The sequence below is a fragment of the Alosa alosa genome, chromosome 4 (genome assembly GCF_017589495.1).
Source record: "Alosa alosa isolate M-15738 ecotype Scorff River chromosome 4, AALO_Geno_1.1, whole genome shotgun sequence".
Taxonomy (NCBI): domain Eukaryota; kingdom Metazoa; phylum Chordata; class Actinopteri; order Clupeiformes; family Clupeidae; genus Alosa; species Alosa alosa.
In genome coordinates this window covers 19,283,668-19,300,473 of record NC_063192.1, presented here as the reverse complement: position 1 = coordinate 19,300,473, position 16,806 = coordinate 19,283,668, and the positions used below count along the sequence as shown (strand labels likewise).

At 42.7% G+C, this 16,806-nt stretch overlaps 1 protein-coding gene across 2 annotated transcripts; it reads left to right on the top strand.

Annotated features, from left to right (window-relative positions):
- The first annotated feature begins 5,177 nt into the window (after positions 1 to 5,177).
- Positions 5,178 to 15,824, top strand: lrrc38a (leucine rich repeat containing 38a). 2 transcript variants are annotated; one of them, XR_007193286.1, is made up of 3 exons: positions 5,178 to 5,811; positions 13,240 to 13,697; positions 15,104 to 15,824. XR_007193286.1 is itself a non-coding variant. In XM_048240305.1 (2 exons), the coding sequence occupies exons 1-2, from the start codon at positions 5,178 to 5,180 to the stop codon at positions 13,485 to 13,487; spliced, it is 882 nt and encodes a 293-aa protein (XP_048096262.1). In that variant the 3' UTR covers positions 13,488 to 15,824. The 2 variants fall into 2 exon arrangements, 1 of the variants encoding a protein (XP_048096262.1); XM_048240305.1 differs by having other exon boundaries at positions 13,240 to 15,824.
- Positions 15,825 to 16,806: the final 982 nt, after the last annotated feature.

Genomic DNA, 16,806 nt, shown 5'->3' with positions numbered 1-16,806 from the left:
TTTTGTCAACATTGAAGGTAATTTTGTCAACATTGAAGGTCATTTTGTCATTGAAGGCTTTTGATGTCTCAAAAGGACACTGTGAACCTCATCACCTGGTAATATAACCAAATGAAGTAACAGTGGATTTCTAATGCACCCCACTTGGGGGCAGCACAAGCCAACATCCATTTGCCAAGGAGGCCAGCTTGTGATTTGCAAAATACATGTGAGACAGATGATGTTATTTAATAATGTAATATAGTTATGGAGACGGAATGAATGGGAATATTTAGACACTGCTTTCAGACACCATGGGTACTGAGGCTGATGAGGTGGATCCATTCTCCCCAGCTTTCATCAATAAACCTGTCAGTTTTTACTGCACAGCTCCCACTACACTGAACACATTTTTCTCTAAGGAATGAGAGGAAAAGAAAGGAGTCTGCACACTGGGCTGAATAACCAGAAGCAATAATGTGATGAATTTTAGATGCACTCTGGATGTAGGTTAGTTTGTCCTAGATGTCACATCAAAGATCAAATGTCACATTAAAATGTTGCAGCAGCGACTACTTAAGTGAGTGACATTTTTTCTCCTCGCATGAACATTTTCTCAGGGTGAACAAGTTTAGGTCTTAAAAAATGAGGACACAGGATTGGTATGAGGGCTGGCTTCTGATATGATTATAATGATGAGGGAAATCCAACTCAAAATCCTGTTATTCTATACATGAGTGTGTGAATGTGATGCTTATGTAAACACAAAAGCTTATATATAGATAGATAGATAGATAGATAAGCTTTTGTGTTTACATAAGCATCACATTCACACACTCATGTATAGAATAACAGGATATATATATATATATATATATATATATATATATAAATACAAATACACCTCTGGCTAGCCTGACCCAAAGCACGATACTGTGGTGCATGATTAAAAGGCCTTAAATTTGTTATGCCACAGTGACATTCACTTACTACTCGACTACCACTGCAAGTGGAATGTTGTCCACAATAATAGTATGTGTTCTATGAGATGATGATTGAACTGCTCTGAATGGCAACATGTGAGCCTGTCTGAGAAGTTAGTTGGACAGAACAGATGTTTCTTTTAACTGTCCCCGGTGTGCGTGAGCAGGAGGAGGCTGGCAATCAAGGTTTTATTTGCAGGTTGTTTACTCCTCAATCATAATCTGTCTGTCTGGAATCTCTGCTTATATATCTGCTGTCTCCTCGAAAGTAAACAGGATGACCATGCATTTGGTAAAACAACCTCCACCGTCTGGCAACTTACAAGGATGTCTGGTTAAATTATACCAAATATCTCTTACTTTTATCTTGTTAATCTCTCTTTCAATCTTTCTTCTTTCTCATATTCCTCCTCCTCTAACCTCATCCTCCTCTCTCTCTCTCTCTCTCTCTCTCTCTCTCTCTCTCTCTCTCTCTCTCTCTCTCTCTCTCATGTACTCTGTGCATTTGTTTCCATGCTGCTTGTCCCTTCATCCATTAGAACTGAGGTAAGTTTGGAGAGCAGGTGGAGGTAGGAACACATTGCATACATGTTGACTACTGTCACAATCTGCCTAATGCATTGTATTGGGAACTTTGGTTCTACTTCAAATTTCTGGTGATTTAACAAAAAAACAAACAACAAAAAGTTGAATATTATGCTCTTTATTTAATTTCTTTGTGCAATATACTGTTGGTTCACTATAGGGAAAGGGTTAGGGCTAGAAACCTCAACCTAGAAGAGGTTTTGACTCAAATATCACTGTTATGGCATTGTTACAACAGTCACTATATATTTCATTGGAAGAATCTTTATAAATACATGTATATTAAAAAGATACTGATAGCTCACTCCATTAACAAGTTCTGTTGCCTTTCTTTCTTTCTAATGGTCACACCACCAACAGGTCTAGGACAGCAGACATGCTTCCAAGCATGTTTTATTGCCTTCATAAATCATTGCTATTTTGGACTGAGTGCAGGCTAATAATACCATTTAATGTATTTTCTACAGTGTGTTGACTTTATATTCTTTTCTAAGCACCTAGCATCTAGCATCTATTATGTGCCCATCACCAACAGTCATTCAGCTCTTGTATGTTTCAATCCACTGCTAAGTACTACATGCCGAGTTCTTGCAGTTCTACCTGGTACAGTCTATTACTTTGCAGGCAAACATTAATCTCCAGCTTTACCAGGAGAACTCAGCCCACTATGCACTTTTTACTTTTTGCAACAAAGTCATAAGAGAAAAAGACATGTTCCTGTGGAAGCTTAGAGGAGTTAGGTCATGTTGGATGAGGAAGATTCAGGTGAGTGAGGTCATGTTGGATGAGGAAGATTCAGGTGAGTGACGTAATGTTGGATGAGGAAGAGTCAGTGGTTTGGCAGTGCTGTGCCAGGTCCCATGAGGTCAGCTTTAAGATGGGACTGTAGGACAGGTGCAGAGCAAAGCTGCGGACGGTTTCTGTGGTGTGAAAGTGCTGTTGCCAGCGTGGTTTCCTGGTTCCTGTTGACAGGTGTACTGTTTTAGGACATTGGCACAGACTCACACATACTCTGCTTTTCATTCTCTCTCTCTTGGCCCTCTTTCACACATCACCGTATCAACACAGAACACATTTTCATTCTCTCTCTCTTGGCCCTCTTTCACACATCACCGTATCATGACCACACACTCAAACAACAATAACACAGAACACATTTTCATTCTCGTTCACTCTCTTACCAGTGCTCTTTCACTCTCTTTGTTTGTTTATTTATTTTCTCTCTCTCTCACACACACACACACACACACACACACACAGACACACACACACGCAGAGGGATAGAGAGAGAGACAGACCAGAGACACAGACATAAACATGTGAATGCTCCAGCACCACAGGCACTTGCTGAGGTTATCTCAGGTTTCTTCTCTCTGAAGCCCCAATGAGGATCCCGAGGGTTGGCAGCGCCTAACCTTCATCTCCTGCCCTTGACTTGCAGCCCGGGGGTTGGCACAGCGTGTGCGTTGGGCCTGGGGGCAAGCTGAGCAGGCGGGCAGTTGGGCATGCTCACACCTGCTTCCACTCGGCTAAAGACCTGACAGCTGCCTCCTCTGTCTTAGATGTCTGCGGCATTCGGAGACCGTTTTTTAAAATAGGTGAGGTGACATTTGCGGTGTGGTGCCTCCTCTTCTTTATCACCACCACCAACACTGCCGCCATGTTGGAGGACCTTCACATATCAGCTGAGGTCTCAGCTGTCTTGGAGCCACACACAGCCTCACCATGCTGCTGAATTCTCACTCTGCACTTGACATTTATCATTTTAGCTACTGACTTTCAATTATGCGTGGCAAATCAGCTTGCCTCTCTGACACCACTTGCCTCCCTTGCCCTGCACCACGCCTACTGGAGAGACTCGAGACTTTATGTCCTGTCAAAAAAAACGTTGTGGCTTTTGGATGGGCGGTCAAGCTTGTCGGAGTTGGGTTTATGTTGTTTTTTCTTTTTTTTTTATTATGTCATGATTGTATGACAAATCCGGCTAAAAGTTGTGACGTGCTTTGTGGACAGAGACACAGAAACAGGTCTTGTTTTAATTTCAGAATTCAGGATTTTCATTTTTATTTATTTTGTTTTTATTTTTATTTTTTTCGTATGTAAAAGGTTAAGACAGCATATGAAAGCATGGCTAAATCTCATTGGTCTGTGTCAAGGCTATCCTCAGGCGTATGTGATGTAACAGGAAAAGCCATTTTTGGGCAAGGCACACTTTCCGATTCATCGGAGATTTACGACATCACAGGGGGTAAGCACGAATTCAGCCCATTGTGGATTTGAAATAAACAACTACTGGGGAAGCTTTGGAGCAGCAGCCACGGAAAACATGGAGAGAGGGAAAGAAAGAGAGAGGGGGCTTAAGTGATGTCGCCTGCACAGATTTTTAAGGTTATTTGTTCTGACACAGCAATTGAATGAATAAAAAAAAAATGGATGCTGCACTGAGGGATTGCTTCTGATGGATTACAGATTGGTTATTACAATCATTTCAAAGGTGAACAGCTGTGTCATTGTTTGTCATGACAAGGCAACATCCCCTTCGATGTTAAAGCAATGAAAGTTGCCATTGGGGGACGTTCACCATGAAATCCTGTTATTACAGCAGTACTCTGCTTTGTCTTGCTCATGTTTTCTCTTGTTCTAAAACAGTGAGAGGTTGACTCGGGCTATCTTGGTCTTCGGGACATTTCCTCTGTCCAGGTTTCATCTTGTGAAGGACGAAGGACACATGGTGTGTGTGTGTGTGTGCGAGCACCATGCCACACATGTGCCAGCTGTGCCTGAGTATGGCTCTCAGGCGTGATGCAGAGAGGCCGTATAGAGTGTGTGTGTGTGTGTGTGTGTGTGTGTGTGTGTGTGTGTGTGTGTGTGTGTGTGTGTGTGTGTGTGTCTGTGTGTGTGTCTGTGTGTGTGTGTGTCTGTGTGTGTGTCTGTGTGTGTGTGTGTGGGGAATCTCACGCGATGTGCGTTGGAGTGCTTCGGACGCTCCCCGTCTTTACCACTGAGAGGCTCCCTGGTGGAGGCGGACACTGTGGCCAGCCAGCCGACTAACTAACTCTCCTGACAACAACCCTTTTTCCCCTCAGGGCTGCCAGCCTGCTCCCTAACACACACCCCTCCACACACACTTCTGTGGTTGCTCGCTTCTATTTACCTCTGTTCTAATCCCCCTTTCTCCCCCTCCCTCCCTCCCTCTCTCTTTCTCTCCCCCCTTAGCGTCTCTCTCTCTCTCTCTCTCTCTCTCTCTCACTCACTCGCTCTCGCTCCCTCAATCTCGGTCTCTCCTCCTCTTACTCGCTCAGAGCCAACGGGCTGCTACTTGATCCACACCGCCTGCTACATGATCTCCTGGAAAACGGCACTCAACGGCGTCTCCGGTCCTGCTCGCCGCCCGAGCTCTGTCAGATTTCCATCGGAGAGAACAAAGATGCCTTCGCGGGGACATTGATTCCGTTTTTCCTTCCGTTTTGCTCCCCCCTCCCTCTCCCTCCTTCTCCTCCTCCTCCTCCCCCTCTCCTGACCTCCTTCCCTCTGACCCCCCAGCCCCTGTCTCTTGCCCCCCTCACCTTGCCCCCGTTGCCTCCTCAGTAAACCCTCCCATTCTTCCCCATCACCTCTCACCTCTTGACAATGTTGTCATGTGTCCACTGGCTGCAGCCTCTCCTTGCCTTGCTCTCCTCCTTGCTCGCCTTGGTGTCTTGTGGTAATAGCTGCCCACCCAGCTGCCTCTGCCCGGACCACCATACCGTGGACTGCACGGGCCAAGGACTGACCCGCCTGCCCGAGTCCATCCCGCTGGACGTCCGACGGCTGCTGCTCTCGGACAACTGGATCCCCTGGATCCCCTCGGACTTCCTGGTGCTCTACAGCGACCTGGTCTACCTGGACCTGCGGAACAACTCCCTCTCCCGGGTAGAGCCGGGGACGCTGAGCACCTCGTCCCGCCTCGTCTTCCTGGACCTGGGCAGCAACAACCTGACGGAGATCCCCTCGGGGACCTTCCGGGACTCGCGCAGCCTCATCAAGCTGCGTCTGGGGAACAACCCGTACCTGAGCGCGGTCAGCGCGGACGCCTTCTCGGGCCTGACCTCGCTGCGGGAGCTGGAGCTGGAGAGGAACGCGCTGTCGGGGCTGGACGTCGAGGTGCTGAGCCAGCTGCCGTCCCTGCGGGCGCTCCGCCTGGAGGGCAACCCCTGGGTGTGCAATTGCAACTTTGCCAAACTCTTCCTATGGCTCATGGAGAACCAGCACAAGCTCCCAACTGGTAAGCCGCTTAAGCCTGTTTTTTTTTTCATGCTGTGTTCTGTTCTGCGTGCATTCTGCCCCTGGGATTCCGTACATACTGTACTGTAATAACACAGATAATGCAAATACATCAAGCCCACCACCATGTGATCGCCTGCCTCAAACATGCGTGATAGTTGCACGTCAATAGTCGAGTGATGCACTCAGGAGACCCAGATGGATGGTCTCTAAAGTCACTTGGAACTTCCTCTGGAGAGCCATCTTCCAATGTGTCCATCTAGGAATGATTAAGAAAGAGAGAGGGAGCTGGGGAACACATAAAAGAAGGCACGCACCTTTTTAGCACATTTAACATAACGTGACATCTGCTAACACAGAGATGCCCTCCGGGGCATACCATGAAATATTTCTCATTGAATGCCAGAGACTGGATAATATACAAACAAGTAGAACAGGGGAGGTTTCATAAATCAGAAACACTCCTAGAAAAAAAACATCTTGGAAATGATATTGTGTAGTTTGGCTCAGTGCTGTTGTGTCTGGAGGAAGGTTTAATTAATTCCTCTTTCCTCACTGAGGACACCACTCAGCAGGAGCACCCAACAATTTGGCCAAATTTGTTTACACATGCATAATTCATTAGCATTATGCCCACAGGTATTGTGTCTCAATTTTGTCAACCAATCCTTGCATCACATCACAAATCATATCAATTATTAACTCTGTCCTCAACAGCGTATTAGTTGGCTTTGTAAACAACAAGATGATCTCTTTGTGAGCAAGCAAAGAAAGCCTGTCCTTAAATAGAATGGTCTGTCCTATATTTTGAAGAGGTGACCAATTTATTGTTTTCCTCTTATATTCCTACTAGACTTTGTTATGCCTTACTGCCACACCAGAATGTTACAGAGAAGTAGAATCTCTAAACACTCTTCTACTGTGGTGTTGTTATTGCAGACTGTTTTAGCATAATTCTATCACCAATTTGATGTTACTAGTGAATTGAAATGCTGAATAATCCAATCAAGGGTTTGATACACAGGTTGACTTTCTGAAGACATAATTTAGCTCAGATGACCAAAGAAAACAATGACTGGGCTTTCATTCCCAAACACGTTATCTCAGATTCAATAGACTTGCACTTGCAATCGGTTTGCAATGACACGTTATCATCTGTCACTTTAATACAGTAACTAATCTGAGACCATGTAAGGACCACAAAATATGAATATGAATGATTGGATTAAATAGAGGCTCCTGCAGCCAGATTCCATCCAATTCTCTGCTTCTGTGCTTTACAACCGTGTCAAGTTTCTACCTCATTCCAGCCGCAACAGACTGAAGAGCACCTCATAAACCTCCCTCTCTCCTCCATCCTGGCACACAACAGTGGAAATTAGAAAGCGTGAACAAGCAGACATATCCCATAAGTGGATGCCATGGAAACTGCTCACACCCAGCGCACACTCCAGAGTGTGAAGTCACGATGCATAGGCGTGAAGCAGACACAGATGCTGGGCTGGGATTGTCTCAATCACATGCACGATATGGACACTGGCGGCCCGGGATGCACAAATGCTCACCTGGCCGTGAAAATAAATGTGAGCGTGCGCTGTGCTCTGTTGTGCACTGGCTGAGGCTGACAAGACAAAGAGAGCACATGTGGGGAAGAGTGCGGAGAGGAGCACTAGAATGTGGCATTTCACCAGGATGATTTAACATGTAGCTTACGTTTAAAAAATGTATTATTACATAGGAATAATAATAATAATAATAATAATAATAATACGCTTTATTTGTATAGCACATTTCATACACAGAATGAAGCTCAAAATGCTTTACATTTGGAGCATTTAACAATAGAGAAAAAAGAAGTAATAATACAAACAAATAAACAAACAAAACAATAAATAAAACATGAGAGATTTAGAATTGAGTAAAAATGAGAATTCAGAAGATGGTAAGGAGGTAGATTCAACAACACATATAATACAACTAATGCAGTGAGAATTATTCTTGTCCCTTGTGTTGTCACTTGTGAAATCTATCGAGTCTTTTAACTTTACACTCTGGCAGTTGCACACCGACCAACATATAGTCTCATAGAAGTATTATTTTCTCGACCATTTGGAATCACTATTGATTTGACAGTTTCATTGTCATGTGTAAATGAATGCAGGGATGCATTCTGGAACAAGTTAGTGGCCTTGGATGGATTGGAAATTCTAGAGTGTAGTTACTTTGTTCTCTCCAGTGCACTTGGACTAATGATGAGCATCCGCACATGTATAATTAAATGTGACACCAAATAGGACACCGCCGACAACACACCTACTGAGTGTCAGGACCGCGTGTTGCCACTACAGGGGTTTCAACATCCCTAAAAGGTGAGAACCAGCAGGCCTTTACAGGACACACGGCTTTGTTCTGAGGTGTTTTGCAGGCGGCCATTCAATGTCCCCATGGTACATTTGTGTGCCCGGCTGAATTCATGAGGCGAGAGAACAACAGCAACAAAAAGAAACACGCCATGGTCTTCCAGCAATGCTTTGCTTTTGTGCTTTTTTGGGGGGGCTTTGATGTAGTTCCAGTGTAAAGCACTTTGGTTTTCTGGCATGGTGCAAGCGACTGGCCTGACCGTGCTGAGCTGGGGGGACGTCCACGTGACTCTGACAACAAAGGAGGCTGAGGTCGCCGAGTCCCCTCGCATGTGGAAAACCCCTTCTGGTCTGAGTGACTCATCCGGCCAATCACAGCCCTGCGTTTGGCTGATAGTGATGTCAACTGATGTTTGCCAATGACAGCACAGTGAGAGAGCAAACATTTCACAGGGGACTCTTTCCTGTATTGTTTTCATTTCTTCTTCTTTTTTAAATAATCATTATAGATAATGTGACACTATTAAAGCCATTAGAGATTAATCAGAGGCTTGTTCCAGGGCAAACAAACATGGGACTAATGGAGATATAACAGACAAACAGGACAACAACACACACCTCTCGTTGTGCAACCAACCTACAGAGAGCTGTGAATTAGATAGCACTGTGACTGACTCCTGACCTCAATGCACTTCCAGGCGTGTGAAAGACGAGAGAGTGTCTCATTTCATGAATATTCAAGAGATGCCCACACAGCCACATCATACAATCTTAGAAAACTAATATGCAAAGCCCACTGAATCTTGAGCAAGGTGTCCCTTGTACTGGCAGAGGTAGTGTTTGAAAAAAAAACAAAAAAAACAAAAGTGTGCGCTTCCATTGTGTTGCAAAGAAATTCTTCGGCTGGCTACAGAGTTTGTTCTGTCCGAGGGTGATTAATGAGCACCCGGCGTCGCTACAGCTGCGTCTGTCAGTGGAAGACTGTTATCACGTCGGGGATGTTCCCCTTTAAATCTGTCATCTGGTGTCCGATGACCACGCTCTGGTAAAAGCAGATTAAATTCGGCTTCCGTGAAAACCAAGGCGGAGACCAAATGGGGGAGGAGAAGGGGAAAAAAACTCACAAATGATTGTTTGGCTCAAAGAGCACAGGCACAAATTGGAGACAATCCCAGCCCACTTCTCTGCTGGCGTTATATAATTTTTGGTCTCTAAATGATGCCCAGGCCTAGATACTGCGAGACTAGACCCACCATTGCCAGTGGGCAGCACAGAGTCCAACAAAGAGCTCTCTTTCTGTCAGTACAGAATCACTGTTTATAGGCTTTGATAGGTTTGGGCACAAACACTTGCACTTCCTAAGAATAAGCTTTGCAGTGGGATCACAAAAAGGAGCTTAGTCCAGTTTGTAAAGGCCATATAGTATTTTGTTAGAGGTCAGACAAGCAGGCATGTTTTCAGGCAGGCCTTGAACAGTGATCTGAAAAGTTCGCTCACAGTAGTTTTGTGTTTCACCTGACCTCGCAATAGACATGTCAAATCGCATGAATGTTCAGCGCCCCGTGTTACATCTCTAACCAAGCTTCAGCAATGTGCTGTTGGCCCCGTTCCAGATCACCAGCACCATCTGAGGCATGCTTGATTTCAGGAATATTAACATCCTCAACAAGAACAGAGCAACAAAACATCAGTAGAATTTTAACATTCTATGATCTTATAAATACACCTGCAATAACAACAACAACAACAATACTAGTTGTTGTCATAGAATTCTTTCTATGGGGTTTGTATACTGAATAAAGCTATTCCACAAGAAATACTGAGAAGTTGAAGTAGAAAAAAACTACTGTAGACAAGTAACTGACTATTAAAACAGAAAAATAAACATGGGCAGGTGCATCACTCTCAGAAAATCAAATGCAACAAATGCACAACTTCTCTACACTATTCAAACGTTGTTGTTTTATGTACTGTAATGTCATGAATGTACTGTATGTAATGTCAAGTGATGTTGTGCGGGTCTCCAAAGAATTCACAGAAGCAGTAGAAGCAGTAGCCTAACTCTTTTAGCCTAACTCTTTTTTCGTTTTAAGGATCTGATTGAGTAGGCTTTCTGGCACTCTGTGTCAGAGCATCACACGATACTGATTCAGGCCAGTAAATCTCTCTAAACTCATCACCAGAGGAAAAAACATTTTATCGGCTCATACCATGCAAGTGTGGCCCTGTTCTAAGAGGACATGGAAAGATGTGCACATTGTCACCAGGGGCCTGATCTGGAAATATAAAAGCCTCTCATTCTTAACCATATATATATATATTATGTTCTTAACTCTCCATCATTCTTTACTCCATGTCCATCACACCATTTGCTGGGCCATGTTAACGTGTGAAATGAAATTTTGCTTTATAAAATCACAAGTATTCCTCTGATTTGTATGACATTCTGAATCATGTACTGTACCAATAACTTATTCTTGACATTGCAGTATATTCTAACTGGCTTCTTCTACAAGCAACACTTTATTATTGATATGCCTACACAGTTTTATGTTTGCCTTGATGACACAAGAAATAAATATCTAAATATACAAAAGATTTTCTTATGTAAAAAAAGATATTAAAAGGAAAAATATGTCCCATATGACTCAATTACAAAATGGAGATAAATATTATGACTCTCATTTTAAGATATAATCCCCAGCTCACCTAGTAGTTAGTATAATAACTTGCACAACATTTCTGGAAAGCATAAACTTTGCACATGTTTTTGCACATGTTTTTGTGCATGCCAAACTTTATTAAATCAGGTCCGTAAGAGTTTATTGTACTCCGTACACGGTGTACTTTGGCATATTTCAATCAAGTAATTGAGTGCCAGTGCAGATCCTTTTGTACATCTGTCACATTCTCTTCCACAGAGCTCAGCATTAGCATAAGCTATCGCAATATTGTTATTATTGTGCTTTTGTCCAAATACTAAAAAAAAAGAAAAAATAATAATAATAATAATAATAGTACAGGAGTCATCACACTGATTTTGAAACACAAATCTCTATTTGCTGCAATGCAAAGCAGATGACAGCCAACCTTGGACAGGAAACCTGTCACCGTTAAGAGGCTTGTACATACAGTATTTTAATATCTCAAGCATATTCAACCAAAAGGTGAAGGTACAGAACAGATGGGACAGGCCACGGCACTGCTACCTGGGGCTCCAGTGTTAAGCTTCAGTCCCCTGGAGACTACAGTTAGCACCTGATGTGCCATGTTTTCTTTTGCCCTTGGAAAACCTCTGAACCTTTAACACAACAATGCGTGTGTGTGTACCTACAGTACATTTCTTCCCCTTTTTGGTTCATTAATGCAGCCTGTATTAGCTACAGTACACTGCATTTGGCACTGAAGCACTGCGGGACATAAAACATACAGTATCTGGAATGCATGAGGATGAAGATGTTTCAGAAACAGGACACTCCTGTGAGACTAAAGTGACAACTGACCTTTTCGTATACCACAAGACTCATTTGGACTAGCAACATCCACACTATTTCAAAGGACTTTTGAGGAAGGCAGCTGCTTCTACAGGACAAATGAGCAGCTAGGCACAATCCATCTGTGGCCATTTAGTCATGTTGCCTTTGAACAAACATAAGGGAGAAAATCCTAAAAAGGGCAAGGCAAATACAGCCAAGCTTTCATGACATCTTTATCAGATCTTAGTCAGATTGGATCAGTACATTTCCATAAGTGACCCAGGCCATTGCTCATGCTAAAGGGGTTTGTGGATTGTAAACGGAGGGGCATTGCGTCTACCGAGGGCATCAAGTATGCTGGGGCCACCACAGAATTCAGTGCCAACATATAGCAAGAGGGACTGGGGGGCATAAACAAGTACCCATGGTGTTGGTAAAAGAGATGGCATGGAGTGGACAGTGACATACCAAGTTAATGACCTTGCCCTCATCTCTCTCTGTGTCTCTCTCTCTCTCTCTCTCTCTCTCTCTCTCCCTCTAACACTAACACACACACACACACACACACACACACACACACACACACACTACCATGTGGCGGTTGCCTTGACAGAAATGGATGAGGATATTCATCAGTTGCTTATTACCTCAAATGATAAATTACTTGATAAGTTGAAAAGATGCGTCTGAACAAGAGAAATTTGGTATGAACATAATGTATGATTCTTGATTGTGCATACAGCGAACATCAACCATTTTCCACTTAGGCTAATGCTTGTTTAATGTTACTGTATCTGACTGTGTTTGTTGTAAGTTGCCCTGCTGAGAGAGACTGCAAATGCACTGAAATGAATAGGCTATCTACAGTACATTATTTACACATTTAAATGTATCCAAACAATGTGTCCCATCACACAGACCATAGTCTTCACATTGAGATGAGGTTGATCAGAAAATGGCATCATTTTTAAACTATTTTTTGTGCATGTGCTGGATGCACTGAATCACACACCCTATTCATGTTTCTGTCATCTAAGCTGACCTCGGTATTGCTTGTTAAAGTAGTATTCCTAAAAAAATACTGTAATTTCAAATGTGAAACTCAGCTTGAGTATCACTGATCATTGTATCACTACATCATTGTGTATCACTGTATAAACTCTATAGCATTGAAGCATGGACGGATTATGAACTTTCGGGCCCCTGGGCCCAGATGTAGTAAGGGCCCCCCACTAATTGTTGCATATGTGTATGTGTGTGTGTGTGGGGGGGGGGGGATTTTTCATTTGTTTGATGTGATTTCCTGTATTCTGCATTTGCATTTTTTTTTTTGCATTTTGGGGATGGTCAATACTTTAATTCAATCAGATGCATAGCCTACATCCTGATTTGTTGATATTGAGGCAATGATTCCATGCAATGGCTTGGGCTTCAGGGCCCTCTGACCCCTTGGGCCCCTGGGCATGGGCCCGGCAGGCCCGTGCAGTAATCCATCCCTGCATTGAAGCAATGTAACAGTGTAGCAGTGTTTTGTTGTTGTTGTTGATATCTGATATCAATGTTATGAAGTTGACCTGTGTCTTCCCACTGTAGGCCTGGAGGGGATGGAGTGCTCCTTACCGGTGGATGGGCGCCAGGTGCCTCTCAGCATGCTCTCGGAGGACAGCTTCCGGGAGTGCCGCGGAATCCTCACCGTCACAGACTATCTCATCGTCATCTTCTCCGGGATTTGTGTCTCGGTGGCGGCCATCATGGCCAGCTTCTTCCTGGCCTGCACTGTCCACTGCTTCCAGCGTTGGATCAAGTTCACCAAGTCAGACAAGGTAGACGTGGAGGAGTGAGGAGAGGGAGAGAGAGATTGAGAGAGAGAGAAGGAGAACTGAAGACAATCCACACTTTGATCTTACCCCAACAAACACTCGGCTACCCATGCTGCACCTCTGCTTGGAGGCTCACAGTGAGGCGGGCTGGAAAAAAGGTCCGAAACATGAACACCACATACTTCCCATGCTGCTTGTCTACGTCCAAGGTCAAATTATCCAATAGTAAAGGTAATTTAACGTGAGACTCTACAGACTGTATGAATGAAAGTTTGACTGATGCAAAAAAGTTTTAAGGGTCTGACGGCTAGACTGACGATCCACTCATTTGAACCAAGCCTTAAGACTAAAACTGTTTGAAACACGGAGCATTTGGAGTCCCTATCTTTCGCACAATCAGAGAGCGAAGCACGTGAATACTGATGAGGGAGATCAGATGTATTCAATGTCATAGAGGTTTTCCAAATTCCGCCACAAGCACTTTACAATACATGCACAAGATACAACAGACGACAGAAGTCCCTGACACGGTTACACCACCAAAGATAGCATCTACTGTAGTAGGCTAACAGCTGACATTACTACTTATCTCCATACAATTAGAGGCCAATTCTTTGATAGCTCTAGTTCTAATCTGATGTACGCAATGACTGTAAAAAAAATCTGTGGACAGCATAGGCCTATGCTCAGTCAAATGTGGAAACACCTGAAGGAACTAAAATAAGGTGACCAAATAAGGTCAAGTCTGGTTCCTATATGTACTGGTGCAAAAAGCACTTACTGTGCAGACGCATGGCTCCAATTTGACCAGCATGGCCAAGTTGAAGAGCATGGCGCATTTGTTTTTTACATTCATTGGGTGGACAAGGGAGAGATCAGGGACAGATTCTGTCCACAGTCCAACTGGACATACTTTACAAGCACATCATTCTTAATTGAACACACTGTTGCCACTGTTTCAATGTGGTGCAAATCAGAAAACATCTTCAGCATGTATCATGACCTGATTGGCTAAACCATGGGCATACATACCTTAGACCTAGATGGTTGCTGAAACAGGTCTGGTCCTGACACAAGAGAGCTATGCAAGGTGAGAGCCATATCTGTTCCATCCCTGCTAAGGGCATTTGTTTAGGTTTAGCTCATTTCATTTTGAATATGTGCGTGTCTCATTAAGGTTTGTTTTTTATTATGTGTAAAACTGAAAAAAGGATGTGGAAAGCTGAACTGTGCTGAGTAACAAAATGAAAGATTTGACTTGGCAATCTGAAGCTTCATTATTAGCGGACCAACAGCTTGTTTCTGCTGGCACAACAATACAAATATTTTTTTTTTTATGAAATGACAAATTGATAATTCAAAGGTTTATGCCTGTTTGAAACATATCTATATGTGTCCAAATGTCTTATTAGCATTTGTATTACAAAATTTATATTTTGAGATATCCGTCATGTTCTGGACATATGTTGTGTTTATGTTTACAAATTTGGTTTTGGAAAATACCATTAGAGAATTGAGAGAGAAACACATTGAGATACAAGTTTGAAATCACATTTTAGGTCAATCCAATTATTGTGAGGCCAGATTAATGACTTAATTCAAATATATGTAAATGTATGTATTTGTTTGTTTAACAGTGATTTTTTGTGGAGGTTTGGACAGCACAACTGAACACTTTGAGGGTCGCCATGTGTCGGCCTAACTACACGAATGCTCCAAAAGCATAACAGAGAGATTTCTTATGTCTGAATCCAAATCTAGAGGACACTATTTCTTTAAATAAACATTAACATAAACATTAGCAAAGAAAAGCTAATGCAACATTCACTTTATAAGAGCTCTTATTTTCCTAACTGAATGTCTGCCCAGGCCATTGTCTAGAAACTGGGCACCTTTTGTAATATTTCATGCAAAAATGTTTGAAAATAGACTATATGTAGCAAATAATTTCTTCCACTCTCACAAGAACAGTGCAAGTTGGTTTCAGAGTTCTGGCCCACTTGTTGTAATGTAGTCATTTTTGACTGTATGGTTTCCTGATTGTCTGGCCTGGATTGTCTGATTGTCATGTTTGCACAACAATTTAAATATGATATGCAATACCATCACCATTACTAATGTGGAATAATCAGCTATTATTCATTAATGAATAATTGAAACATTCATATGCTACAGTTGTGATGAATATTAAAATGTCCTATTTTCCAACCGAGAGGCTACTATTCCAGAGAAAATCTTCTCTGTCCACACAGCAAAGAAAAGAAGAAAAAGAGAGAATAAATTGTATATGTACAGTCTTGACTTGAGTGTATAATTTCATTGTTCTTATGGTATTGATTCCATGTTGTTTATATTTTTGATACATCAATAATAAATAATTACTATGAATAAAAGAACATAGCAACTTGACAGAAGTAATTTTTTCACTCTGTATCATAAAACAGTTTGTTGCAGCTTAATCTCTCAGGAAAATGCTAAAAGGTGGTTATGACTACACAAAATACTGTGATAATGCAATTTTGACTAGTTTTGTTTAGCAAAAGGTTTCAAATGAACACATTGTCATGCTTCATAGACATTGATGTAAAAATCATGTCAACAGGTCAAACATTCAACACCATCATATTTTAAAGCAGATCATTTAACCTGTGCCAATCAACAGTGATAAAATCAAACATCAACTGAAAGACTGACCTGTCCACACATTTTTCATGTGAAAGTATAGCCTTGACCTGTGACTACACAGTATTACCTATTATATTTATTAATCTAACAGCAAACAACCAAATTGGGAGATACGGTTTGTGAGTGACGGAGCTGTTTTCCTCTTAGCTCTCTGCCGTTAAAAGGCTTGCTGTGTTTTGCTCAGCGTTGAGAGTGTCGAGGATGGGGGATGTCCCTGACTGAGCAACAGTGACTCGTGTGTTTATAAAGCAACCTGACAGCATACAGTTGCTCCTCCCGGGCATCATGCAACAAACAAGCAAACAGTGCATCAGTGTATCCTCTGTTGTCAGCATAGGAGAAAACGCGCCTTCAAAACGAGAAAGACACACAGAAAAGGGAGAGATGTTACCACTATTTGTGTATCGTGTTTTCTCATCGTCTGTGGAAGAGTATGAGAGGTGACAGGGAAAGGGAAAAAAGGGGAGGGGGGATGAGGATTCTCCAGCATCCCCTGAATTCGTATTGTTACCATGGTAACGTGGCTGTGGGCCAATTGTGTTGGAAGCAGAGACAGCGCTGAGGAAGAGAGGCTTTTGGATTTGCCATGTCACTACTCTCTTTCTCTCCCTCACTCTTTCTCTCCCTCACTCTCTTTCTCTCCCTCACTCTCTTT

Coding starts and splice junctions, on each gene's coding strand:
- lrrc38a (XM_048240305.1), top strand. CDS start 5,178: ATGTTGTCATGTGTCCACTGGCTGCAGCCTCTCCTTGCCTTGCTCTCC. Junction 5,812..13,239: donor CCAGCACAAGCTCCCAACTG/GTAAGCCGCTTA, acceptor TTCCCACTGTAG/GCCTGGAGGGGATGGAGTGC.